Source organism: Idiotropiscis lumnitzeri, chromosome 19 (genome assembly GCF_059441095.1).
Source record: "Idiotropiscis lumnitzeri isolate Australia: NSW breed Sydney's pygmy pipehorse chromosome 19, RoL_Ilum_1.0, whole genome shotgun sequence".
Taxonomy (NCBI): domain Eukaryota; kingdom Metazoa; phylum Chordata; class Actinopteri; order Syngnathiformes; family Syngnathidae; genus Idiotropiscis; species Idiotropiscis lumnitzeri.
Genome location: NC_142409.1, coordinates 11,421,981 through 11,448,177, shown reverse-complemented (window position 1 = coordinate 11,448,177; position 26,197 = coordinate 11,421,981). Strand labels below are relative to the sequence as shown.

General features: G+C 51.3%; 2 protein-coding genes across 8 annotated transcripts; one reads left to right on the top strand and one right to left on the bottom strand.

The window, feature by feature from the left end:
- On the top strand, positions 1 to 7,273 carry inhbaa (inhibin subunit beta Aa). The gene is made up of 2 exons (XM_088283330.1): positions 1 to 595; positions 4,883 to 7,273. The coding sequence occupies exons 1-2, from the start codon at positions 130 to 132 to the stop codon at positions 5,701 to 5,703; spliced, it is 1,287 nt and encodes a 428-aa protein (XP_088139456.1). The 5' UTR covers positions 1 to 129; the 3' UTR covers positions 5,704 to 7,273.
- Positions 5,022 to 26,159, bottom strand: sugct (succinyl-CoA:glutarate-CoA transferase). 7 transcript variants are annotated; one of them, XR_015839938.1, is made up of 18 exons: positions 25,944 to 26,159; positions 25,568 to 25,619; positions 24,950 to 25,023; positions 24,639 to 24,724; positions 24,493 to 24,543; positions 24,187 to 24,307; positions 23,810 to 23,901; positions 23,599 to 23,742; positions 22,530 to 22,625; positions 22,364 to 22,435; positions 22,202 to 22,299; positions 21,748 to 21,850; positions 13,325 to 13,388; positions 12,666 to 12,795; positions 12,088 to 12,239; positions 11,874 to 11,980; positions 5,711 to 5,808; positions 5,022 to 5,630 (listed from the first exon to the last, which is right to left on the bottom strand). XR_015839938.1 is itself a non-coding variant. In XM_088283327.1 (14 exons), the coding sequence occupies exons 1-14, from the start codon at positions 26,083 to 26,085 to the stop codon at positions 12,632 to 12,634; spliced, it is 1,359 nt and encodes a 452-aa protein (XP_088139453.1). In that variant the 5' UTR covers positions 26,086 to 26,159; the 3' UTR covers positions 12,223 to 12,631. The 7 variants fall into 7 exon arrangements, 3 of the variants coding, with proteins under 3 accessions (XP_088139453.1, XP_088139455.1, XP_088139454.1); XR_015839939.1 differs by having other exon boundaries at positions 5,022 to 5,627; XR_015839940.1 differs by having other exon boundaries at positions 11,878 to 11,980.
- Between the last annotated feature and the right edge of the window lie 38 nt (positions 26,160 to 26,197).

Here is a 26,197-nt window from a genome sequence, read left to right as displayed (position 1 = left end):
GGATCACCGCAAGGATCGTCGGGAGCGCCCGCGCCACAAGTTGACTCGCTTTCATTCCTCTGCGCCGGCCTGTCTGCGTGCATTTCCACCGGCGGGACCAACTTGGAACTTGTAACCTTTCCAAAAGTCATGTCCGCGCTGACGGCACTGAGCGGCGCCGTCCTGCTCTTGCTCCACGTGTGCCAGTCGTCTTCGGAGATGGCCGAGCCCGCCGGGCGCTGCCCCTCCTGCGCCCTGGCTGGCGTGCGTGGGAACCAGGGTGGCGCAGCTCGCGAAAGCCAGGAAGAGGAGGCGGCCCAGCGGGAAGTGGTGGAGGCGGTCAAGCGGCACATACTCAACATGCTGCACCTCAACGCGCGCCCCAACATCACCCGGCCCGTGCCCCGCGCCGCCCTCCTCAACGCCCTGCGCAAGCTGCATGTGGGACGGGTGGCCGACGATGGCAGCGTGCAAATCGAGGGGGAGGCCCAGGGGAGGGGGCGTGGGTTAGCCGGCGGTGGCGGGGGAGGAGGGGTCGCGACCCCGCCGGCCGCTCGGACCCACGACGAGGACGACGAGCAAGACACCACAGAGATCATCACCTTTGCAGAGCCCGGTGAGTGCGCCGCTGTCGTTGTCGTTCCGCGTCGGCAACTGTTAACTGTGCGCTAATTGATGCGGTGGTGATTGTCAAAGTGCTAATCAAGCGTTACGCAAGACAATACGCAATGTTTGACAACAATACCTGTGCTTATTTTTCCACTTTAATTGAACTGTCATTCACTGGCTGCACAGTTAAAACGAACCTTTGACGTTTTATGCCGTCAATGGCAGTGAATGTGAGTTCAGCTCCATTTTTTTTTTCGGCAGTCTGCGTGTTCAAACTGTGCACAATAATGGAATCACATTCCAGTCATTTGAAATCAACACAAAGTTTTCAGAGACTTTTTCACGCGAGAGAGCTGTGGCATGTCCTCAAACTTTCGACTGGTGCTCGACTTATTTTTCACTTTTTTGAGAAACACTTAGGCAAAACAACTTTGTTTTAATGGGGCTCGGGGGGGCGATAATAGAGGCACAGGAATTAATCAATGTCTTGACAAGTAATTAAGTAATTAATTGACAACTATTTTGCTAATTTGGAGACGCAGCTGATCTTCTCGAGGGTAACTCTTGCCCGCGATCCATCGTTGCCCATGAAAGCAGGCTGATTTTCTTTGTCTTTTTGCATTTGAAAACATCTGCTTTGACTTTGCAAAACAATCAGTAAGCTTTTGGACGATTTTCTGGCGCACGTTACCAACTAAACATCAACTGAATCCTCATTCGTTAATGTATGCGCATTTCTATGCTTTGTCAATTTGAAACCAGAAAGAAGAAAGGAGTGGATGGAAATGATTATTATTTGTTTTAAAGTAAATCATCAATTAAGCAAAAAAAAAAAAAATCATCAGATTAATCGCTTATTAAAATAATTGTTGTGTGGTGGTAGAGCTCAGTATTTCCCAAGGTGGTGTAAAAAAAAAAAAAAAAAACATAAATAAATAAAAGTTTGAAAAGAGCAGGTTGATCTCAAGTCGGAAAAAATCTATCCGCATCTTGTAAAATCCGCACCCGAGTACGACCATGACAGCAAATCATGTGGTCGTGCCCCCGGCGGCCACCGGAGGGCGCCGCCCAGCGCTGGCCCGAGCCCAATGGCGGTAGGCGGAGCCAGTGATCCGAAAATAGCCTCCGAACCAAAGTGGCGGTGTTGCGCGCTTGAAGGCGACACCGTGAGAAGACACAGCGGCCGGCCGCTCGCGCCTTTGTCGCCGGCAAGCGATGCGTTCACCGACTCGCTAATTAATTGGAACGAGTGAGACGCCGCAGCAAAGAAGACACGGCGGAATTCTTGGCACCGATGCCCGCGTCCGTTTAGCACAGCACACACAAAACATGCGCGTGCGCGGAAGAGACAGAGAATACAATTTGGCTAATTGGACGTAATTGAACACATCATTAGCGACATTTCTCAAAGACGTTGATCAGTCGGCCATGTTGGCGAACTCTTTGTTGTTCCTCAGTCAGGATTCAAACTGTCAACTTTTCATTCTTTTCTTTCACTCTCTTTCTTGTTTTGATGCCGGGGACGTTGGATGCGAAACACAAACGGGTCGCTCGGCACAAACGAAATCGCTCTACTTCTCAGCCAATCACGCGCCACAGACGGCCGGTTGGGGCGTGGCCACTTGGGGGCAATCACTGACTCATTCCTTGCTCACTACATGGGGTCATTTTCATATCATTTGATTCGCAACGGTGTCATTTTATTTGATTTTTTTCAAAATGGCACTTCAGCTCACACGTCCCTCTGGTGCATTGAAACAACACCAGGAGGCTCCCTCTAGTGGCACTAACGCTAAATGCAGCTTGAAACAAACAATTGTATCTTCATTTGGGACGTAACGCAAAAGACATTTTGTCATACAAAGCGGGATATGTCACTTTAGAAGTTTTCATTTAATGAATTTATCTATTATTTTGGGGTGAGGGGGTGGGGGCTTGTGTTAAAAAAAAAAAAAAAAAAGACCTATGGATGGTTTTGGTGCTCAGGACACAAATTCTTTGAGAGCAAGTTCGTCCTACAGCGGCATCTCACTGAAGTGAGTTGAGGAGTTTCAAAAGAAATGCTTTGCCGCCACCTTGTGGCCATGGTGGGCAATCACTGGCACATTTACAAAAACAGAGCAAGCTCTTGTCCTGACTTGTTTGTCTTTTGTGCGCCGACACTGACTGGCGACCAATCCATTCTTTGTCAACGTGCGCACTGACATGGAGTGGCGACTAGTTTGTTGGGCTATCTGTGCCCAGGCTGTGATTGGCTGGCGCCGGTGACCCCTCGGGACGGCCTCCATCTCCAGCATGACGAGGACGAGCGCCGCGCAACATGCGTGCGTGCAACGCGCGTTGATTGACAGGACGGAGGAGAGCCGGGATCGGTGGCGGTGGGCGTGCCAGGCGATCTGGTTTTCTCTTCCAGTCTGGGAACAATCCCGTCTGCAAGTCAGCTTTGATCCACCCGAGCGGAAAAGCTGGGCCGGCGCGAAGAAGCCGCAGAGAGATGGATTTTATTTTATTCCCCCCCCGCCCCCCCCCCAATCTTTCTTTCCCTGCGACGACGGCGAGCACGTTTGAGTCATTTGGCGTGCGGGACATTCCTCCCGTCAGAAGCTGGCAGCTTTTGTTTACCAGCTGTTTCACGCCCATTCTCCGTTGCGTTTTCAAACTGATGCGTGTGTGCGTGCGCGCACATCCCATGTGGTGCCAATAAGGCCGAGAGGGTGTGGACTCCAGTGCACATGTTTGTGCGTCCTTTGAGCCTGACGCTCATCAAGGAGGGAATACGCTTGGTGGAAAGCAACAGGATGCTTTTTCATGTGGTTCGCATTCCCTGCCAAGATGAGGAACAAACGCTCAGCTGCATACGCAAGCGTGCGGCTGCCACATCGGAGAAAAAAAACAAAAAAAACAAAAACAAAACTTCCGGCTCACTACTGTCGTTACGTGGGAAATTTCACATCATTCCATGAAAAATGTCAATTTCATCGACTAATGTGCTTAATTCGAAATATGGAGGTTGACCCTAACCTTGGTCGGCGACTTTGGCGGACGTGTGTGTTAATTTTTTATTTTTTATTTTTTTAGCAATACTCACGTTTGTTCGTCACAAGCAGGACTGTGCCAGCTTTTTTGTGTTTTTTTTTTTTTGCACGTTGCCCCTGGCGAGGCGTTCAGGGTCATGTGACGTCGCAAAGGAAGTCACGAGATGGATTTCTATTGGATGTCATGTGTGAGCCATCCAATCGGACTTTGGGGCGAGGCGACGGCGTTCATGGTGGACTGGCGGCCAGCCGACGGCGAGGTCTTTGAAGACCATCAAGCAGTCGCCACGCTTGAACAAGAGAAAAAGCCGACACGAGACACAAACGCCACACCGCATGGGAAGTTTCGAACCCGGATCTTGCACACCTGTGAGGCAGACGTGCTAAACACTTGTCCACCGGTGGTGCGGAAGTCCAAAATGAATCCACAACTATTTTCACTTCGATGTCAGTGTGGTCGCCATGGTTACCTGCGTGTCTGACGACAAGTGGTTGACGTGACGCGACGTGACGACGCTCCAATTGGACAGGGCAGCTTGGCACAACGGCAACGTGTTTCTGAAAAGTCGTAAAAGTGAAGAAGACAGTGATGATGATGATGACGATGACGAAGATGCGAGCGCATGTGTCGCCTGTGAGTACGTGTTGCAAGCGTGGGAAAGGAGCGCCTGCCCCCGCGCGCCACGAGTGGCGCACGAGCGGCGGCCGTCGTGACTCGGTCTTTGTGTTGACGACGCCCGTCTGCCGCGTGTCACGTCATGTGGCCTTTGACGACCTTTAGCGAGCCGATGCACGCATTTCGCATCGCAAACAGCTCATGGCACGCCACCAAAATAATGCAGAGCTCCACGTAGAAAAGTGTGCCTTACTTTTTTAAAATCTTCTAAAACACTCGGCCTTCAAATTTTTTTTGTATTACAGAAAAGCATCGGAGTAACTTACCAGGCACCTGAACCGCACGTCAAACTAATTAAGTTTGAACGTGCTCACTTTGCATGTTAAAGTTATGACGTTTTAAAGTGACAACTTTTTTTCCCCCTGCAGTGGCGGCAATATGCTTCTATTAAAAAAAAAAAAAAGTGTCCATAGTGCCTTTAAGAGGCGGGGTCTGTAATGTGGACGTCATTTCCAGATGAGGCCACCGGAGGCACACTAACAAAACAGTGGCTGTGAATCACAGTGTTACGCAATACTGTGTGCGTGTGTGTTGGGTTGCCATGGTTACCTGAAGCTGATTGCGTGTGTCTTGTGCATCTCAGGTGAGACCCGGGACACAGTGACCTTCGTCCTATCCAAAGATGGCGGCGGTGGCGGCGAGGTGTCGCTGGTGGACCAGGCCAACGTGTGGCTTTTCCTGCGAATGGCCAAGAACAACCGCAGCCGCGCCAAGGTGGCCATCCGCCTGTTCCAGCGCGGCGCCGCCTCATCTTCGCCGCAGGACGACGTCTTGCTGACGGAGAAGACGGTGGACACCCGCCGCAGCGGCTGGCACACCTTCCCCGTGTCGGCGGCGGTCCAGGCGCTTCTGGAGGGCGGCGGCGGCGGAGCGGCGCTCAGCGTCCGGGTCTCCTGCCCGCTCTGCGCCGACTCGGGCGCCACGCCCGTGCTGGTGTCGCAGCCACGCGGCAACCGGCGGGAAGGATCCCAGCGGGAGCAGTCGCACCGGCCCTTCCTGATGGCGGCGGTGCGGCCCGAGGACTCGGGCGACTCTCGGCGCCGGCGCAAGCGAGGCCTGGAGTGCGACGGCAAAGTGCGCGTGTGCTGCAAGCGCCACTTCTACGTCAACTTCAAAGACATCGGCTGGAACGACTGGATCATCGCGCCCGGCGGCTACCACGCCAACTACTGCGAGGGCGAGTGCCCGCTGCACGTGGCCAGCATCACCGGCTCGGCGCTCTCCTTCCACTCCAACGTCATCAGCCATTACCGCATGCGGGGCTACAGTCCCTTCCAGAACTTGCGCTCGTGCTGCGTGCCCACGCGGCTGCGCGCCATGTCGATGCTCTACTACAACGAGGAGCACAAGATCATCAAGAAGGACATCCACAACATGATCGTGGACGAGTGCGGATGCTCCTAAATGCCACCTGGACGCTCTCCGGGCCGGCCGATGCGCCGCGCCGCGTCGCGTCACGGGAGGCGGGGGGCCGCTTCGCCACGTCGGGTCACGTCCGTCCTTGGGGCACTTTCAGACAAAAAAAGAAAAAAATGAATATTAATATATTTTTGTTAAGAACGGAGTGGACGTAGCCCATATGTGTGGCTGAGACCATGTGGCGGCGGCGGGGCTGACGCGCCACAACTATGCAACTTGTTTGATTACAGTGAACCCCCGTTTATCAGCCGCGAGAAGGGAAAAGATGCCCCGCAAAAAGAACATTGCAAACACATGTTTTCTTTTGCGAGTATTCCTTCGCGCCACTTGTCAGAAATGAAAATCACTTTGCGGAAACAAAAAGTCTCTCACTTGCACTTTGCCTCAAGCGCCCACTAAAGGAGAACGCTAAAAATAGCACAAGGGCATCAACACAAAGTATGGAAACACCAAAATGTTCAACCAAACCAGAAAATATTGAACGTGCGCTTGCATAACGGCAACATACGACGCAAAAGGCCATAGAAGGGCTAACGCTAGACCGGCTCGGTGCTGCCTGGCACGTTATGGAAAACGCGACACAAAACTTCGGTTCAAAATTTGCCACATATCAAAGACGCAAACGTTGAAGCGCGATATTTCGGGGATTCACTGTATGAGCAACTTCCTCTTTTTTTTCTTTTTGTTTGCTGACTCTTCTAAACGCACCAGGAAGAAAGATGGACACTCGTGTGTGTGTGTGTGTGTGTGTGTTTGAGCGCGCGTGCGTGTTGCAATTACTTGAATGAAACAAGTTGGCTTGGCTGCTGGAACCAAACACTTCGTTACCATGGTTACCGTGTTCTGATGTTTACTGTCACTAAATATATGAATAATAATTGTTCATGTTAATATAATAATGATGATAATGTTGCGTTGTTGTTGTTTGCAAAATGTTTTTGCACTATAGCGAGACTCCAGGTCACCGGTTTGATCCCCGCCTTCAAACACACAAAACGTCTGCTGACGTCACTTAGCATAGCAACGAGCTAACTATCCGCTAGCTGTGCGTGAAACTCTCCGATTGGTCACCAAGTTCACTTTTCGTTCTTTTCCCACACCAAAGAGGCTGACGTGCGTGCGCGAATACGTCGGACGACGAGCTCGACTTTCCGAAATGTACATTCGCGACCCCCGACGGACTGACTGGCGTTGAGCTTCTCTTGGGAAATTTTTTTTCCCACAATGCTTTGCTCCTCCACGTTGCAGTGTTACGGGCGAGGGGGGAAATTTGTTTGGCCAAAAAAAAACAAAAAAAACACATCTTTTCCTTTCGGACGCTTCCCGACGGCCCGAGCGACACGAGACGAAAAACACACTCGCATGAAAAGATCATTCACAAAACGGAGGGAAAGTTTGTGTTGTTGACACTGAACGAGAACGACAAAGAATAAAAAGCCAATTTTTTATTCTGTAAATATGGAAATCATGGCTTTGATGTACAAATGTGCTTGTGACATTTTCTGATCTAATTTATTGGACTTTTCTGCTTCACATTAAAGTTTCAAACAACAAACGCAAGCGTCTGGGTGTGATTATGTCAAATGGAAACTTTTGGAGCCGGCGAGCCAAACGGAAGGTTTCGCATGTTGCAAAGGCACAAGGGTAGTCGAGACTTTCAGGCCTTCACTTCGGGCGCTCAAGGACGCCTTTCGGTCGCGGAGGGCCGCCCGCTATTTTTCCATGTCGCCCTCCTCTGACGCAACGGATTCAAACCATCGGCTCAGATCATCAGCAAAAAAAAAAAATTGTTGGAGGAGGGAGACTTCGCAAACACGCAGCCGAGCGGCCCTCGAGGACCGCAGCTTGACACATTGCAGCGATCAAAGTCGGCATCACTTCATCTGTCGATTCTCTTTTGAATCAAGTTTTATTTCCATCCCTTTATCCGAAAAACAAAAAGAGCGTGCAAAGTCGACGATTCAGTTGCTGCTCTGATCGTTGACGTCTGGCGGCAAAAATGTTGATCACTGTTTCGCCCCCCCCCCTAAAAAAAAAGCAGCTGTCGCATGCAAAACTTTTTCGTTTGATTGTCGAGCTCACTCTTATGCTCAAGGACACGATCGGGAAACGACCACTCGGCCGCCCGCTAATAAAAGATTAGCTGACAATTGGTTGAGGAATTCTTGTTTTAAAGGATGATAATAAGCAACAGAATGTGACGGGGGAAAAAAAATGAACCAAGAGGCAGGACAAGATGAAAGCAGTTCAAAACAAAGCAGTTGAGCAGAACGAGCCGCTTTAGAAGCATCACGGCGGGATTTTCATTCCTGAGCCGAACGTCAGACGTCAGCGCACCAGCGCACCACTCAGGTTCTTTCCTCGCCTGCGACGAGGCTCAAACGCACACTTCATAAACGGAACCATCTTCAAAGAGAAAATGGTCGGCCGTTTGGCGGGAAGACAAAAAAAAGCCCAATTGTTTTGAATAGGATTGTTAGCGGCGAGGGACGGCCGCACGAGAATTGCGGAGGTGAACGTTGGCAAAGCGAGTGACGGAGGTGAGGCCTTTTCACGGCGTGCTTGACTTGCTCGCCCACAACCAGGATGTCAAAGAGTCGCTTTCCTCGCCGGGTGCTCGGTTGTCGGTCGCCCTCAATATCGCAGCATCGGCCCCTCCCACATCGGAAGCGTTTACAACTGCAAGGCGTCGCGATGCACATCCCCTCGCGAGTTGTGTCCTGTCGCGCTCATAGCGCATACAATGCTAAGTGCAGTGTGAAAAGGAATTGGGGAAAAAGTAGTGGGTTTGATTTCTTGCCGTTGTTGCTACGACGAGCGCGTTAGCCACATTAGCGAGCACAACTCGACTGCGCTCATTGATGTCAGACCAGCGCACGCACGCGCGCAATCTGCGCAGTGTCTTTTCATTTCCTGTTCTGCTCATTTTACTCCGCTTGCTCCACATTAGGATTAGCGCTTAATGGAGAAGGAAATGACACAAGCACGTCAACACGCACGAACGCAGCCGTGACCTCTTCGGGCCTCCCGCGTCCTCATTTGGCTCGGCAAACTTTCTCCCGTTCAACTTTTTCGCTCGTGGCAGAACCACCGGCGTCCATCTGTGTGCGTGCGCGTGTGCGCGCGGGTCAGATGGTGCGTCTAGACACGCCTGCGTGATGCGTGCGGCGGCGTCTCGTCCGTCTCGCAAAGCAGATCAAGGCGGCGACCCGTCTCACGCTGACGGCGGCGACGGTGCGCCCACTCGTCCCGTCGTCACGTGCGCGCGGGCACGTGCGCGCACGCTGATGACTCACGGTGTGAATCATCGTGAAAGCAGATTGGACGCTTGGTTCGATGCTCCTGACGATTTGTCGTCTTGGACCGGCGGCAAATTGATGCGAGACAAACAATCGCTCAGACAAAGAAAAGCCACTTGAGCGCTTGGCCGCGTTTGGACCAAAACCTGGGAACTGAGGCAAAGGTCTTTTCTTCTTCTTCTTGGATGTTATTGCGATTGTTGGAAGAGGACGCCACGCCGTTGCCAGACGGCGGGAAGCGTCAGAAGAAGCAACGAGGCGGAAAAGACGGAAAAGCGTCCGCGAGTCAACAAGAGGCAAGCGCTGACAAGACAGGAAACGGCCGGCGCGGCCCGAGTTCCCTCCTGAGCTTTGCCAAGATGCCGAGACCGAGTCCTCGATTCCACCGCAAGGTTCCCCTCAAGTCGGCAGGAAGACGAGTTGGAGTTCCCGGCGCTTTTTCCAGCGGGAGCGCTGACTCACTCTGGCTGACCCGCTCGTGACTCGCACGTCTGGGAAAGACATCGGGAAGACTTCGGAAGCGGACGTGCACGCGCGCGCACGAACTTCACAACAACTTTGGGAACTTCCTCCTTCACGCCTCTGCGGGTGGCCTGCAAAGTGCGCCCATGCCTTGCTCGGCCCAAATTCTTCGCATTGACGTTAACTGTTGATGACAGATCATGTCGACGGCTTTCGTATTGCGGGAATATATCGAAATAAATCCATACGTATCGCGTTTTGGAGATGAATTGATACATCGTCGCGGGCACTCATACAAGGCGCGTGATTGGTTCCCGTCGTGAGATCAACCAATGAGAACACGAGTGGATTTAAACCGCAAAATATCGCCAAGTGAAATGCTAAAAGTGTCTGTTAAGGTTTTTCTGCGTCCGATCCATTCGGGGAGTCGATTCCAGAAGATCAGAGCAACGCCTCGACACGTTTGAGAACGTAGACAGACGGAGTAAACAAAGATGATGATTCATTCAGCCAGCTGTAATGTAATGGCCCGCTCACACACAACGTAAACACACAGTTGTGTAATCTACTCGATGTTGCGTTCAAGCTGGACACGCGGTTAGCGCATGTGCCTCGCACTTTGGAGGTTTGGCGTCCCAATGGCGGCGGTGCAGTTTGCGCGTTCTCCCCGTGTTGAAATTGCTTTTTTTTTGTTTTGACTTCATCGACAATTCTGTCCCTTTGAAAAACCCAACAAGGCCCTCGCGCGGAATCGTTTGGCCAGCCCGACCTGGTCTTTCCGCCGAACGACATTTCTGATGAGTCGCGGCTTCTGAACGCAAAACGCAACGTTGAATGCTACGTGCTCCATCCGGCGAAAAACAAACTGTGGACGGGGACGACTCATTTGAATCTGGCTTCAAAATCCAATTTGACTTTTCATCCATCCATCATCCGAGCGGCTTTCCCTCACGAGGGTCGCAAGCGTGCTGGAGCCTCTCCCAGCCATCAGTAGGCGGGCTACACCTCAACTGGTTGCTGGCCAATCGACGTAGACGCTGACTTCATTTATTTGAAAGGAACGCTTCAAACCAAGAGTTCCAAATATTTTCATTCCATGCAGAAAAACATCGCCGCTCCCTGTAGAAGTTCGCCGATTCCACAAATGCAACACACATGCGTGTTTTTTTTTTTTTTTTTTAAACATTCATCTACGAGAGAAAAAACAATAAAGGCAACTCATCCTGAGCTTATCCTCACTTTAGATGTCGGAAAGGTCTCTTTTGGGTATTTAAGGTCGCCGATGGCGGCGCAAGCCCAACGCTACGGGGGTTGCGACTTTTGCAAACCCGCTTTGTTGGAGCCATCTCGTTTCCGGTGAGAAGAAGGGGTTGCCATGGTAACCTGGCATACACATTCTGTCCAGTCTGGACGCAGCAGGTGCGCGTGCTCATTTGAGTTTTGAGGTGGCTTTTAATGTGAAATGCAGCTGCTCCAGCTGCGCAACGCCCCGCCCACACACCCCTCCCTCCCTCACCCCACCGCCCCTCCCTCCTTGCGGCCAACACCAGGAAGTGTTTTCCAGAGAAACTCCCGCTGGACGTCATTTGAGGGAGTCCCGGCCCTGCAGCCAGTGTGTGTGTGCGTGTGTGAAACCGTGTTTGGCAGGACAACAGCTACTTGGACGCCACCACAGACCTTCCTTATTGTCTTCAACATGAAAGCTGTCTTGAGGACTTTCAAAAGCGATCTATCAATCCAAGTGGGGGGTTGTCCAAACTTTTCCTTCTGAGGGCTACAAACAGAAAAATGGAAATCCGCACGCGCCATGTTGAACTCGCTCACTTTTAATTCTGAAAGCCGTTTGAAGCAATCCGTCAATGACATCGTCGTCAATGACAGCGTTACCTTGACTTTTTTTTGCTGCAGCCGCCAAAAAGCAGCACGTTCGTTTGTGACTAAAAAGATACGGCAATTTCATTTTCATCGCAGAAAAGTCGAGCGACGGGATTTGACTCTTTTGTAATTAAAAGCATTTTCCCGCTTTTACTAAAGTACACGAGTTGAATGAGTAGTTCTCTCTTTGGATCTGTACTTGTACTTAAATACAGCGCGTGAGCACTCGTGACGGAGGGCCGACCGAAAAAGTTTCCCGGGCCGAACGGTGCAGCGGCGGTGTCAAACGCTTCAAATCTGTTGTTTTGTTTTGGTTTTTTCCCCCTTAAACACTTGGATTAGACTTTTGCGAGTCTCTGAGTGGCTTTCCAGCTGCAGCTGTAAGCCTTCAAAATAAAAGTATCATTGATGTCAGCGTGTCTGCAATCGGCATCAGGACGCAAAAAAAAAAAGCCTCCGGTTCCTGCACGCGGTCCAGATGTGAGACAGTCAGGGACACTTAAAGAGCTGATGACTTACGTACATCCGAAGGGGTCACGGATCAGCCATCCGGCCGCTGGGGCCTGAGCGCCTCGCCTCGCCGCGGCTTCCTGTGCACACGTCACCGGCTGGCGTTGTTCTGGCGGCTAGCGGGATGACAGTTAGCGTTAGCGTTCGGCCATCCAGTCATCACAACGCAAAATTGGCAGCCATCTGGAGCAGATTGACTTTGTGTTCGGAAGAAGTAACTCACTTTTTCGGGAGTAGAATCAAGTCGGCGCAGAACAATATGAACCCAGAGGAAGCAAAATTGGACACGCGCTGCACTAAAGTCCAAATACTTGTTTAAAAAAAAAAAAAAAAGAAATAAAAGACTGCAGAAGTTGGACTGTTTCAACTCTTTTACTGAAAGGAAAAAAGGGACAGACGTACAAAATCAAAAGTTAAATATGATTAAATCATTCACTACTAGCTGGGTAAAAAAAAAAAAAATCTTTGACGTATTTAGCCGTCAATGGTAGTGAGTCGAGTTCATGATAGCGAACCATAATTGCACTTTGGCTTTTGGGAAAGCCATTCTTGGTCATTTGAAGAAATACAAAATTAAGAATATAAGAGTTCCATTTAGTTCTTTTTTTTTTGTCACCAGCGACGTGGGAGCACTTTTTTGACAAGGTTAGACTAAAATGTGCAGATTTCAAACGTCGTCAGTAAAAGTCATCGGGAAAATCAATGTGTACCCCCACTAAACGTGGGGAGTCATTTGCTATTTTTGGACGGGTGTGCCGAGCAACCCATCAGCACACTCGGTTCTGAGCCACGGCTCCCGACCTGAGCAGTTCCTTGATGATGTCATCACCGTAGGCCAAGACATCACGCAGCACCTGCACCGTGTGCTGGCCAATCACAGGAGGGGGCGTCGGCTTGCTGTGGGAGAAGCTGCTGTAGCGAACCGCCGGACCTGAGTTGAGTTGGAGGAGGAAGCGAGTGAGAGAGTCTCTCGTCACTAGAAAAAGTGTATTTTGAGTTGAAATGTGATTTTAGACGTGTGTGTGTGCGTGTGTGTGTGTGTGTGTGGGAGGGGGGGGGTGTTCAAAGTACTTTTCATGTGATCCTGACTTTTGACATTGTGGGTGGGCCGCATGAAGTGCAAAAAGACGAGCCGAAATGAGCAAGTGGTCTTCAAAGAAATCCCACTTTGGCGCCATAACGGAAGCGACGAGGTCGCGGTCGAGAGTCGACGACTCGCGGAAGAAGTTTGAAACGAAACGGAAAGACCACGTCACGGATGACGCCTTTCTTTCGCTCTTCATCATCGTTTTGTCTGTCTGACACTTTGCTTCCGCTACAGACAGACAAATGAGCGTGGAAATAAAAACAACTCTCTCTCTCTCCCAGTTATTGGAAACATTAAAGAGCGCCACTAATGAGCTCAACTCTCACACTGTGTGTGCGTGTGTGTGCGTGTGTGTGTGTGTGTGGATACTGACCAGGCACGGTGATGCGTCCTGCGGTGGGATGTTTCATCTCTTGGATCAGCCCGTTGTGTTTCACCTGCACTAACACGCACACGCACACCCCCACACGCACACGTCATGACATGTTGGAGCTGTCCATCACGGCCTCTTTGGTGGACGTGAAACTTGAGTTGCAAGTTGGAATTTCGGACTAGCTCAAGAAGATGATTGTCATTTGGCGGACGACCTCAGCGAAGAGGCGCGAGTGTCCTCTGCGCTCCATGCGAGTGTATTCATTTTGCATTTGCGAGTTTCGACGCTTGGCCTGCTCAATAAACGGCGACCGACCGCGGCTCTCCTTTTTTTCTGAAGCCGTCTTTTGCAACTTCGCAACGCAAAGCGAAAGCTCGGAACTGTCAACAAGTTCCGAGTCGGGTCACTCGTGAGCTCGCGACCGACTGTGCTGATGATTGACAGCTGGCGAGTGTCAAACGGGAGCACCTCCGGATGTGTTCCAGATGTGCTCCAGAGCCAGAAGGAGCCTTCACGTGCACGCAAGACGACAACAACACGCAAATGTTTTTGACACTCACACGAGCGCCTTGTCGTCCAGAGTGACTCACGGGTGTGTCTGATGACATGCATGTGTGTGTGTGTGCGTGTGTGTGTGTGTGTGCCATGCTCGCCGCTTGTTGTGCAGGATATCATTACATCCATATGGCCGTCACACTTAGACACGCCCGCCCGCACGCAGGCACGCACACACCTTGGTCTTCTCAAAGTTTTTCCAGCTCGGCGAGCAAACAAGTCAAAATTCGTTCAAGTGAAGCCGGCGAGACACGTGCGCCGCGAACATAAAGAGCAATGTTCTCCTTCGAAACACGGCAGCCATGATGAGGAGGAGGACGACGGGTCGCTTCATTGAACTTTTCCATGGCCGCCGTCAGTGCGTGCGTGCGTCACTGCCACCGTAGCGTGCAGCCAGAGCGGCGGGTGACTCCGGTTACAAAATTGGAAACGAACCAGACTCAAGTCGCTGGTTTTGGCTCTGGCTCACATCAATGGACACTGAAGAGAAGCATTGCCAAAAAATGGCAGTCTGCGACACTTTGCCTCGCAAAGGAAAAACTGCGAGCATGAATGAGCTTTTTGAGGCCTCACGTACAAACATGCTGCACGTGATTCTCTTTTTTTTTTCCCCTTCAAGCGCCAATGTCAACGAAGAAGCGGATGGGCCCCAAAGAGGTGCCGTGATGACCGCCGGCTGCCTCAATTAAGCTTCAAACCTGGAAACGACTTTCGTTGTGCGATGTCCTGCACTGAGAATTCAAATTTTGAAAGGCAGACAAAGCATTGCTCAGTGTTGGGCGGGCGTGAAGACATTTCCAACTCAAACGAGTCCGACATCCGACAAAAACCACAACGACAGATACGCGACATTCAACTCCGGACTAGAATTCTGCCTTCCTTTTGATGCGACTCGCACATACGTGACTTGCGGCCTCGGGTCACGTCGACGCGCATGACATCACGCCTGCCGCCGCGTGTCAAAGCGTGACGGGCAAACGAGGCGACGCACACAGTAGCGACCGAGGCCAACTCCGACGATGACTTCTTCACCTTCGTCTCTTTTCACGCCTCCTCTTCCTCTTTCTGCCCCCCCCCCCGACCCCCACCCTTGGGAGCCTTTGAAGCCAAGTGTGGCGGTCCATTAAGTCGACTAAGCAGCCCCCCCGGGAGCATGCGGGCCTGCTGTTACATCACGTCAGCGCAACATCAAGGCGCGGGAGTCGGGGGTGGGGGGCGGACGGGGCGCAGCGCGAGTGAGCAGCGACGAAGGAAAAGATCTGAGGTTGCTTGAACCTGCTGCTCTGGCTTTGACCTCGGCTATCAAAGCGGCCGCGCGTGTTGCATAAAGCGCATGAATTATGCTCTTCATCACACGCTCGCTCTTCGTGCGCCAAGCGGGACTTCCGGTGCTCTTCTTCACCTCTTTCGTGAACCTTGACCTCCTAATCCGTCTTTGGCTTCTCAACGGGTGTCACCTCGGGAATCGGTGAGGCCCACTTTTGAAAAGTTGCGAACAAAGTAACGTAGCCTTTGAAATCTCGTTCATTGTTCGCACATATTTAAGCTTTTCATGGAGCTTCACAATTTTATGCGCCTTCGTTGCAGTACCATGTTGCGCCACAACACGGCTGGCAGCACTGAGCTCTACTGGAAAAGATGCAGCGACATTGAAGGCAGGAAGAGGCAGAGATGTTTGAGAGAAAAAAATGTGCCTGGCTCGGTCTTTTATCTTCTGGTCAAAGGTCACAAGTGAGGAAGAGCGCAACACGACACGGACGGATAATTTGGTTTAAAGCAATTTTAAAACGCGTCTTTTAAGAAAATGAATAAAACGATAAAAGTGTGTTGCGCTGTCTGCGAACCCGCTCACGACGGCGTCGTGGCAAGTCTCAAGCCACCGGTTGGAAACGGCGCTTCGAAGTTCGCGACTCAACATATTCCCACGTGATGGATTATTTAGCGTGACGAGCGGCGCGGGTCGCTTCAGGAAGCTCTCCAGAGCCGTGACGGCTTCTGAACCCAAACGAGTTGACGACAAGTTAACGTGTGCCACAAGAAGCCGGGCGGCCGTCAGGGCTCTTCCCGCATCCCGACAGCCGGCGCTTTGTGAATGCTGCGGTAGCGGCGGCGGAGGAGGAGGAGGAGGAGGAGCCCTCCTGTGACTCCTCCGACTCGCGTGTAATTGTTCATCCAGTTTGTGACAAGAGTGCGAGCCTTGTGGGAATGTTGAGTTCTTCAAAGCGCCTGCTCATCATCTTCAGCCCATTTGCTTGACTGATGCCGCGTTCCTCGGATTTTAACTTCGCCAAAACACTTCTTTGAAGCGTCATCATCGTAAAACACGAGCACATCGTGTCGGAAAAACAAGATCGCTCGCATGCGAGTCGTTTGCCGTCAAGTCGCAATCACAATCATCCTGACACAAACGCCAAGAATTGGACAACCCAAAAAACGCCGCTCAACGTCCATTTTGAGTGTCCTGAAAACGGTGCGGTCGTGTTCACCAATTCTCAAATTTTCAAGTACTTGACCGAGACTGCCGTCAGCCACCCTTGGACGACCTGAATCGGTACGTCCTCGAACCGACTTCAAAAATGCCGGGCTGCGCCGCCGGCGATGCGCTCGGCCACGCGGCCGAACGGACCTTCCGACGGCAACATCCGTTTGCCGGGGACGCCGCGACGGCGGCGCTGAGCCAGGATGCAGAGTGTCCTCCAACCCGGCGTCACGTGACCACGCCACCTGACCGCTTTGTTGCTTAACGAGCAGCGGATGAGTCAAAAATAGAGAGCCTCCTTTGTCTGCCGCTCTTTGTATTTTGGTATTTGAGCTCGTTAGCAGCTTCCAGTTACATAAAACACGTCTGAAACGTCCCAAAATAAAACGGCAAATACAAACAGGCCAACTGCTTTTGTTTGCCACTCAGCCATCCCGATGCCTGGCCGACTGTTTACGGTGTCACCCTATAATTGGAACCTCCTCCCTCCTCCGGCGTCTCCATGGGAAAGTATGCAGACGCATTTTCATTTCATTATGCGCATTCCCGCCTCCGCCACCGGCGTGCCAGCGCGGCGCGGCGCTCCGATTCGATTCCCCGGCCGCCAGAACGTTCGATAGTTTTGAATGACGTTCGCGGGCAGCCATGTTTTGTTTTCCCGCTCCGGGGTCAGCGAGGTGCAGAAAACGCAGGCCGACTTGATTTGGCGTTTGCGCGAAGGTCAACATGAACTCGCTCCGCAGCTTTTGCTTGGCCGGACACGGCGCCGTCTGCTTGTGTGATCAGGCCTCGGTTTCACGGAAGTTTCGACTCACGGAAAAATGTCTCGTTCAAGCACTTTTGATGAAAAACAAAGTTAAGCCGGTGAAATTTGTCACGGTGCTTGCGCGCGTTGCAGGTCAGCAGGAGTCACAGCGGCCTGATGTTCGCTAAAATCGCAAGAAAGCTTCGTCAGGGAACTTGCAGCCATGCGAACGTGCCGTTGGCATGTTGGAGTCATGAAGATTTCTTCGTGTGCTTGGGCAAAACTGACATTTTTTGGGCTTTTTCCTCTTCAGAGAGTCCATCGGCGTGGTAGTTTTAGAGCGCACCGTTGTAGGTTTGGTTTGAGTGCACGCACGTCACGGAAAGAACTTTTTCGTGGGCATGAGAAGGCCGACACCTGCGGACGATCCGAGGCAGGTCTCCGTTGTCGCCATCGGACACGTGTCACCCGACTTGCGTGGCCGCGTGGTGACCCGCAGCCGCTTTGTGGATTCCGGCGTACGGTGGTCGTCATGGCAACTGACGGAGCGGGATCAGCCCCGTAAGCCTCTCGTGTTTTCGCTCGGCTCCCAACGTGACGCTCGCCGTCCAGCTGTTACAACACTTCTCGTTTTCTTCGCCCTCGTCATCGAGAACCTGCAAGCGGCGGCCGTCCGTCGGTTCAACTTCAAACTTCTGGTCGCGCAAATCTTTCTTGTGTCGGCTTGCACGAAGCCACGCTGTCGGGTCGCACAGTCGCACCTTGAGTTGAATTTTTTTCCACGATGACCAAAGTCGTACGCGATTGACTCCCATTACAATTTCGTCCTACCCACCGAAATTAATTTCCAGCTACACAAGTGACGTTTTTTTAATGAAGCAAACGCGACTCGATCAAAGAGAATGTCGAGAAATAAAAATAAATAATTTTATGAAGAGCCGTTACTGCATGTGCATACACGTTTTCATGTGTTGGATGTGTGGCCCTTTAAGGGGCGTGGCCAAGTGAGTGTAATCAGGAGCTGGCGTGGCTCTTTGCGAGTGTTCTCATTTGCTATTTTTTGGGGGGGTTTTGAAAGCGCATCGGCGACTGCGGCTCTGCTTGCCTACGTGTCCTTTCTTCCCGTTTTGCAACCGAAGAAAAAAATGGATTTTGAAAACCGAACGAAATAACTACAAAAACTTGACAGCTCTCTGTTCTCAGGCTTCACCATCGCCATCTGACTTGAGTACAGTTTGTCGCTTTATTTTCGGGCATTCCTGATTGGCCTTCCATCATCTCTGACAAGAAAAAAAATCCTGAATGCCTTTTTCTTCTCATCAAGTGTGCGGTTTCCAAAGAAGCTGAAACTCCGCTGAGGTGACCAGCGAGCCAGACGTCCAGAAGAGCTCAAGCGAAGACGCCGCCATCAACCTCCGCTTAAAATAATGTGACGCCGACATTCCTGATGGAACGGAACGCGTCAGCGTCAATGTTCTCCAATTAGCGTGAAAAGAGAACAGGTTGTGCAGCCCTCAGCGGCGATCCAACAAGCCAAAAATGACAGCGAGACGATTTGTTCCTTTTGCGGAAACATTTTGAGTGACAGGTGAACAATCATCGATTCAGCTCGAGCGAAAGAAGCTGAAGAAGAAGATGGCCTCTCCTTTGCTTGCGGATGTGACCAAGGGGTCATGGCTTGCGTTGCGTGCGTCGTGAGCAGCAGGAGGTGTCGTCCATCCTATTTGTTGAAGGTCTCGGAAGGGGGCGGGGCGCTTTGAAAAAAAAAAAAAAATCAGGATGTGAAATGTCCGGATGAACTGCAAACGCACGTCAATCTTGAGACGTGAACTTCATTTGACTTTCTGGTTGCCGTTCGATGTTTCAGAAGCTTTTGCACAACTTGGCCCCTTTTCACACTGCACTTGTTTTTGTGGTGCGCACCGCGGGACGACGGCGCTCCCAATTATTCATTCATTCCCTGCTCACTCACTTTACTGGATTGGGATTTTTTTTTTTTAACAGCCCAAAAAAAAAATTCCGAGTCGGTGATTGAGGAGTTGGGAATGATGAATGATTCGGAAGACAGTGGCTCGTTTACAATATCGTTCAGCTGCTCGGCGTCTTGTCTTGCCAAAAAATGCTCATCCTCAGATTCCCAAACTTTTTGTGAGTGTGCGTTCGAGGCCCGCCACGGCGAGGGTCGGCGGCGTCATTGCTGTTGCCTGATGAACACGTCAAGAATGTTCTGGAACGTCGAGAGCTGAGATTCCATCCGCGTTCTTTTTTTTGTCTGGAAAGCGAGAACGTTCCTGGTCCGGACGCTCCGACGTGACGCTTTGACCTCTAAAGAAGACGTGAGCGCAGCTGACGGTGTGAGGTCCCCCCGACCCAGGAGCTTGCTGGAAGCCACCGCCGCAACATTTTACTGCAACTTTGCTTTATTTGACAGTTTCCAGACCATAATAAAGTTTATTTATAGCGCCGTGTCCAAGTGAGGAGGAGAAAAAGTCTGTAATTTAACGATGAGACGGAGCACAGGTACGCATGCGGGAGGTCGTCGCAGGTTGAAGAGCCCCCCAAAAAAAGAAAAAGGCACAAGGAGCGCTCCTGGCCCTTGAGCAAGGCAGCGGCGTTCTACCCGTCTCGTCTCGTGGGGTCAGCAGAGCGATGTCGAGGACGGAGACAAGTGCGGACGCTTCATTGCTTGTTGAGCTGCGCGGAGAAGGCAGCTGATTTACGTCCAACTTCCACTTCAGAGTTGTTTAACTTTCAGCCGGGATAAATCACGCGCACCTCCAGTCGTCAGGATATTAAAGCCATATTTAGCCGCATATTTGAGATGACAGCTGCTGGATGGAGGGCTTGCGCTCGTAAAAGAGAGTCGCCGCCGCTGACCTCAGGAGAGATGAAAAGTGAAGGACGACAACACAGACGCAACAAAGTCAAATTCCGCCGGGAGAACTTTTTCTTTGCAATATGTTCTACGGGACCCACGAGGAGAACCACGCAACTCGGAGTCATATATGAAGTCATTGCTTTTTTTTTTTAATGTTTTTTTACCGCAGACAGATTATGACTTTGTCATTTACTTGACATGTTTCGGCATTTGTGGAATATGAATTAAGCAGAAGAATCCATTTTCATTAATTTCAGGTTCGCATTGCCGACGTCACAGCTCACTAGGTCCTCATTATTTTTTTATTATTTTTTTTAATTATTACATCTCGCAGGCAATATTAATCACGAAACCGTTTTTGTTTTTACAAATTATTGCAAATAAAATATTTGCCTTGAATCGCCCTCTAGCCTTTGTGACGGGTAAGCAAGCCTGCGCATCCGCCGGCTGTAAATAAGGTAACCACGGCAACAATCTGTGCCGAGGCTCACGGGTACTGTTGGACTTTGAGCGGCTGACGGAAATGTGCACGAGGCCGCTTTCCAACACGCAAAGCTGAAGAAATGGAAAAAGGAAAATGTCCGAAGCGTGAGGCGGGTGAAATCGAAGCGCGGGAGAGGCGGGGAACGAGAACGCCGCAGCCAACAGTGACGCCAGACGACGACGATTGCCAAATGACTTCCAGACTTTTCTTTGGGGCAGCCACGGCCGCCGCAAGCCTCTACGGCGCCGCCAAAGCACGACGCGTGCGCGCGCACAAGGCACCCTCTATAGTGGCTTGGCGGCCATTTTGGAGTGAGTAAAGGTTGCCGTCAACGTATCGCATCATGCGGCATGAAAAGCAGACAACAACAAATCAAATCCGATCCATGCATTGCAGCGATACAGAAAAATGATTTTCCATTTGCGGGCTCTGGTTTGATTTTTGGCACGAGACAAAGGCTACGTTCATTCTGCACGGCAATTAGCATTAAGATCGCGCTGATTTGTCCAAGTACAATTTGGACTTTTTTCAAATCCGATACAAGCCTCTTTCTTTCCCATGTGGATATTAATCCGACAGGTTGCGCTAATCCAAATTTATATGACAACAAAAAAAATAGACACTCGCAAAAAAAAAATAGCGGGCTATTATTTGAGTGGTGGAAAATCTTTGGTGACGTCAAACCACCGCGCAGCACAATTGCACCTATACGAAGCAAAAGTACAACACGTGCCAGACAAAATATCAAAATAAAAAAGACCATGCCTGCCAATCTGTGAGACAGAACTCAGGGCACACGACACATCGGAGGTGTGTCTCGACACACCAGTGGGGAAAAAAACAACAACAACATTGCGATGGAGAAAACAAGTCCACGCTTCTTGAGGCTGCTCCGTGACACACACATGCAGTCGCTCCGTGACACGCTCACACTGATTCACAGCCTCTTTAAATATGACAGCGCTAAAAAAAAAATTTAAAAAAAAAAAGAATATGACGGCACTCGCCATGCCAGGTGGCAGCGGGAGCTGTTGTTCGCAAAAACATTCAAGTCAAACTTGTCGCGAGTCTCACAACATTCAGGAACATTCTGGAGACGCTCCTCACATGTTGCTGACTAACATGTTAGCATTAGCATGTTGTTCACTTTAAAACTTGCACTTAAACGCTTCACGCACACACTCTTGTTGCTTTGTTTTGAACATCCATAGATGCAAAATGCACACGCCGTTTGTATTGCGTGAGAAGTGTCTGACGTGGATTTACTTGCACGCACACGCACCTGCGGTTCAGAGAAGACCTCCCGGATGCTGTTGATTGGTCCGACAGGAACACATGAGCCTTCAAAGCGTCTCAGCCAATCGGCCGTGGTGTCTTGCAGAAACCTGACAAAATGCGAGCAGGGTTAAGATTGTGCAAAGGTTCTGCAGCTAGATTCTAATTTGGCTTTTACCGAGCCACGGCATTTATTTTCCAGGAGAAAAATCGGCCAAAGCAAATAATTAATATGGAATTAATCATCTGGTCTCGATATCTCTCCTGACAGATGTCCAATGGCGCCTTAAGACATAAGCGGCCGCACAGACTTTTCAAGACAGAAGCAGTCGATGTTTTGACAGAAAATGTGAAGATACAAAGAAGTGCTGTACGATGGCGATGACCTCATCACATCCAAAGCCCCTGCGGCATTTTATTTTTCAATTGAAATGATTTGATCGCGGGTGCCCGGCGCCTACCTCTGCGCCAGCGTGTGCACCAGCTGTTGCCGGTTTTGGACTCGGAGCTCGTTGGTCGAGTACTGAGGCTGCTGGCTGAGGTGCGGCAGCCCCAGAACCTGAAACACAGCGTCATCAGCACCGCACGCCGCGCCGTGGCGGGTCGCCCGAGCCTCAACGTACCTGACACACTCGGACAAACTGTTGGTTGTTTCCCGCCGCGACCACCACGTGACCGTCTTTGGTTTTGAAGCCCTGAGGCGTAAATGCATGCGCACGAGGAGAAATGTGGAACGGAGCTAGGCAAACCATCCAAAAAAAAAAAGCACGGCGGATTCGGAGGCCTCACCTGATAGGGGACGATGCTTTCGTGGGCCGTCCCCCAGCGCCTGGCCTCTTTCCCGCCGTTCAGGAAGTTGGCAGCAATGTGGCTAAGGCACGACACCTGCCAGATGCAAACACCTGAACGTCTCAGCCAAGATGGACACATTTACTTATCGTGGGAGAAAGTGGACGCGCCGCAACCTCCCAAGACTGCATGACGGCAGACGGGAAGTGGCGGCTCGTCCCGTTTCGAGGATGTTGACACAAACGGTCTGGTTTGCATTTGCGCCGGCTCGCCTTTCAAGCGTGCGCTGGCGCGGAAGCAGAAGAACAAGACGAGGACGAAGAGGCCCGCGGCGTGCCAGCGGGGTGGACGCGACGCCACATGTGAGACAAACCGCCGCTTTGAATGCAACATCAGAGCCGCAGCTCGAGCTGGCCGCACTCGGCAGCGGCAGCGCCAAGGAGACGAGCCGCTCTCAAAGCTTCAACTTTGACCCCAGCCGCCGCGAGCGCAAGGCCGAAGAATGTGCGGCCGCCGCCACCTGACTTTGGGCCAGTCAGGGCAAACAATGGACTGGTCGCCAATGAGCTTGGCGGACAATTAAGAGCAGGCCTCGGCTGGTTTGAGGTTGCCGCAATGCAAGATGGCAGCAAGGCACAAAAAGAGTTCCTCAACTCGCTTCAACAGAGTTCCTCACAAGACTTTTATAGTAAATGTTCCCTAAAAGTGACTGGCGTGTTTTAAGAACGTGAGAGGAATTCCCCACGCTCGCAAGCACGGGGAGAATGTGTGAAGGTCGCAGGCCACATTTGAAGGCCAAACCTGAGAAGAGCGAGGCAGGCTAAAAGCTTCAAGCTGCTTTAAAAAGCAACACTGTCGCACAAAAGGGCACGCCCGACGCCACAAATCAAAGGCGCCCCGGGAGACGCCGACGCCGGCGTCTGGCGGAGGAACGATAAGGCCCAACTTGTTTTGATGTGCAGCAAATATTGATCGGTGTGTTTAGACTCTCCGAAGCGCTCGTTTACACACCGAGCACTCTTCGGGAACATCCATCTCTCACACGCGCACACACGCACACACATGCTACCTGGGAGGAGAGCAGGTCACAGTCAACGTGCGCGCCCGTCCCCGTGCGATGGCGCTGCAGCAGGGCGGCCAGGACGGCGCCATGCGCATAGAGACCGGTCGCCAGGTCCGTCATGGCCACGCCGGGTCGGACCGGATCGCCGTCCTGTGGGCCCAAACGTGGCGTGATGGGACGGCTGGCGAGCACACGCGCACACGCAAACGAGTCTGACCTGTGACCCGGTGATGTGCATCATGCCGGACACAGCTGAGGCGATGGAGTCGTAGCCGGGCATTTGGTTTTGGGGACCCGTTTGGCCGTAACCTGCACACGCAAACACACACACACACACACACACACACACACATGGGGAGGTCAAGCGAGGTGGCAGTTGACATTTGAGGTGCCTTTCTGAATTGCCCGCAGTGCATTGTGGGTAAGGTCCTGAAAGTTTGTGCTCATGAAGATGAAGCCGCTGTCGCCATCTGGTGGCGAACAAGAGTACCAATCGCAGCGTCATCTCAGCGTTCATGCCTCATGTGCACTTTTCAGGACCGCTCTCTGCGGCCAGACGTTGGCTGGCGACCAGTCAATTGTCTATCCGTGCACCTGAGATGGAGCAGTAGATGAGCGCCGGGTTTCGTGCGCCGAGCTCGTCGTATCCCAAACCCATCGAGGACAGTTTGCCCGGCAAGAAGTTCTCCATCAGCACGTCGCACACGCCGGACAACTGACGGCAACATAAACAAACTTCATACTCTTTCCGATACGTTAAACAACTTGATTGGAGGGAATAAAAAAAATTTTAAACAAAAGTTTTTTTTTCCCATTTGTAAGCAAGGCTGGTCGAGTAGGTTTTAGTGAAGCTGTTTTTGGCAAAAAAAAAACTAAAACAGGGCACGTGGCTTCAAGTACCTCGTGGATGACTTGTGCTCCTCGGGGATGTTTGAGGTCGACGGCGACGCTCTGCAAGTGACAAAGGACGGATGAGAAGATGAAAGTTGGCGGTCGCCCGCCGCTTTCACGCGACGACAGGCATTGGCGCTTTTTTGCCGTTGTACTTTTTTGTTGCGATTGACGCTGAGGAAGTAGACGCTCTCCGAGGCCACGAAGGGGGGACCCCACGCTCGGGTGTCGTCGCCCGCGCCTGCAGAGTGACACGCATGCGGCAGCAGAAAAACGATTCAACTCAATTCCAGCTTTGCTTCAGCAACAACACATTAATTGACAACTGATTTGAATGATTAATTAAAATCCAGATTTGTTTTTGTTAAGAAAGAAAATAAACAATCGTGAGATTTACTTTGAAGGCCACATCAGCCAATCGGGTTTAAAACACGCGTGCCCGACATGAAGTGGAGCTGCACGTCACCTGGTTTCTCCACTTTGATGACCTCGGCGCCGAGGTCGCCCAGCAGCATGGTGGCGAAGGGGCCGGCCAGGACGCTGCAAAAAACAGGACGACACGTCAATCTCACGACACGCCGAGGTGGGCCATCGGCAAGCCGTCGCACTCGCAAGCCTCTTGAGCCTTAAAAGGGGCAAGCAAGCTCCAAGCTGAGCTCAAGCCGCCAAGCGCAAACAGATGCAGACAACAGTTAGCGGGAGCACATCTGCTTTTTAACAACATGATTTCTTGCAGTTGTCGGCTCAAGCTTTACACGGAATCAGGATTTTAGAGCCATTCATCAATTAGCGAATTTTGGAAAAGAAAAAAAACAACCCATCACCAATCTGATCAGAAGTTTTAGAAATCTATTTCAACAACTTGTACATTTCCTGTACAATTGACCATCACTATTTGCAGCAAATGCCCCAAATTGCCGACAACTTGAAATGCATTGGGAAAAAAGACTAATTAAACCTTAAAGATTCTTTCCAAACACATACAGCATACTGTAGCTCAGTGCTTATGACGTGTTTAGGCCAGCAGAGAAAGCCTTGCTGTCCCTGACAGCTCACCACAACGCAGCGCCGCTCAAACACTTACCGAGTCAGGTCCAACACTCTGACGCCCTCCAGTGGCCGCGGGCGGTCATCACCTGCAGACGAGGCGCATGTCAGACTCTTGCAACGCTATTAGAAACGAATTGTTGCCATTTTATGTGAAAAATACATCTTGCTGCCCGAATTGACTCGAAAAAAAATACATTTTGATTTTCATTTCAGTGTTGACTGAAGTAACTTGAAAGAACCAGCAGACGATGCTACTTCCTTGACACCTGCTTTCAATTCCGAATGTCGAACAGTTTAAGTGTCCAGCCAAGAAAAAGGGAAGTTTGAAGGGCGACAACATTTGCTAATATGAACCTTTCAAGTTTCAACTCGCTTCAAGCGAGCCACTTGGTCAGCCTAGCTAGTGCTACCTGTTGCACTTTGTGACAACCGTCGCCCGCCTGTGCTGCTTTTCTCTCTCTTCCTCCCCGGCGACAGCAACGCCAGAGCCGTCCGACGGACACCCCGGAGGCCCCTGAACGGCCAAAGACACAACTGCGAAAACGTCATCATGATTGGCAACAGTTTGCTAGCTAGCTCGCTCGTTCGCGGCTAATGCTAACAGTCCAGTTGGCGTCGCCTCGCAACAGCGTCGCCACTTCCGGGCCATCATTTTCATTTTCAT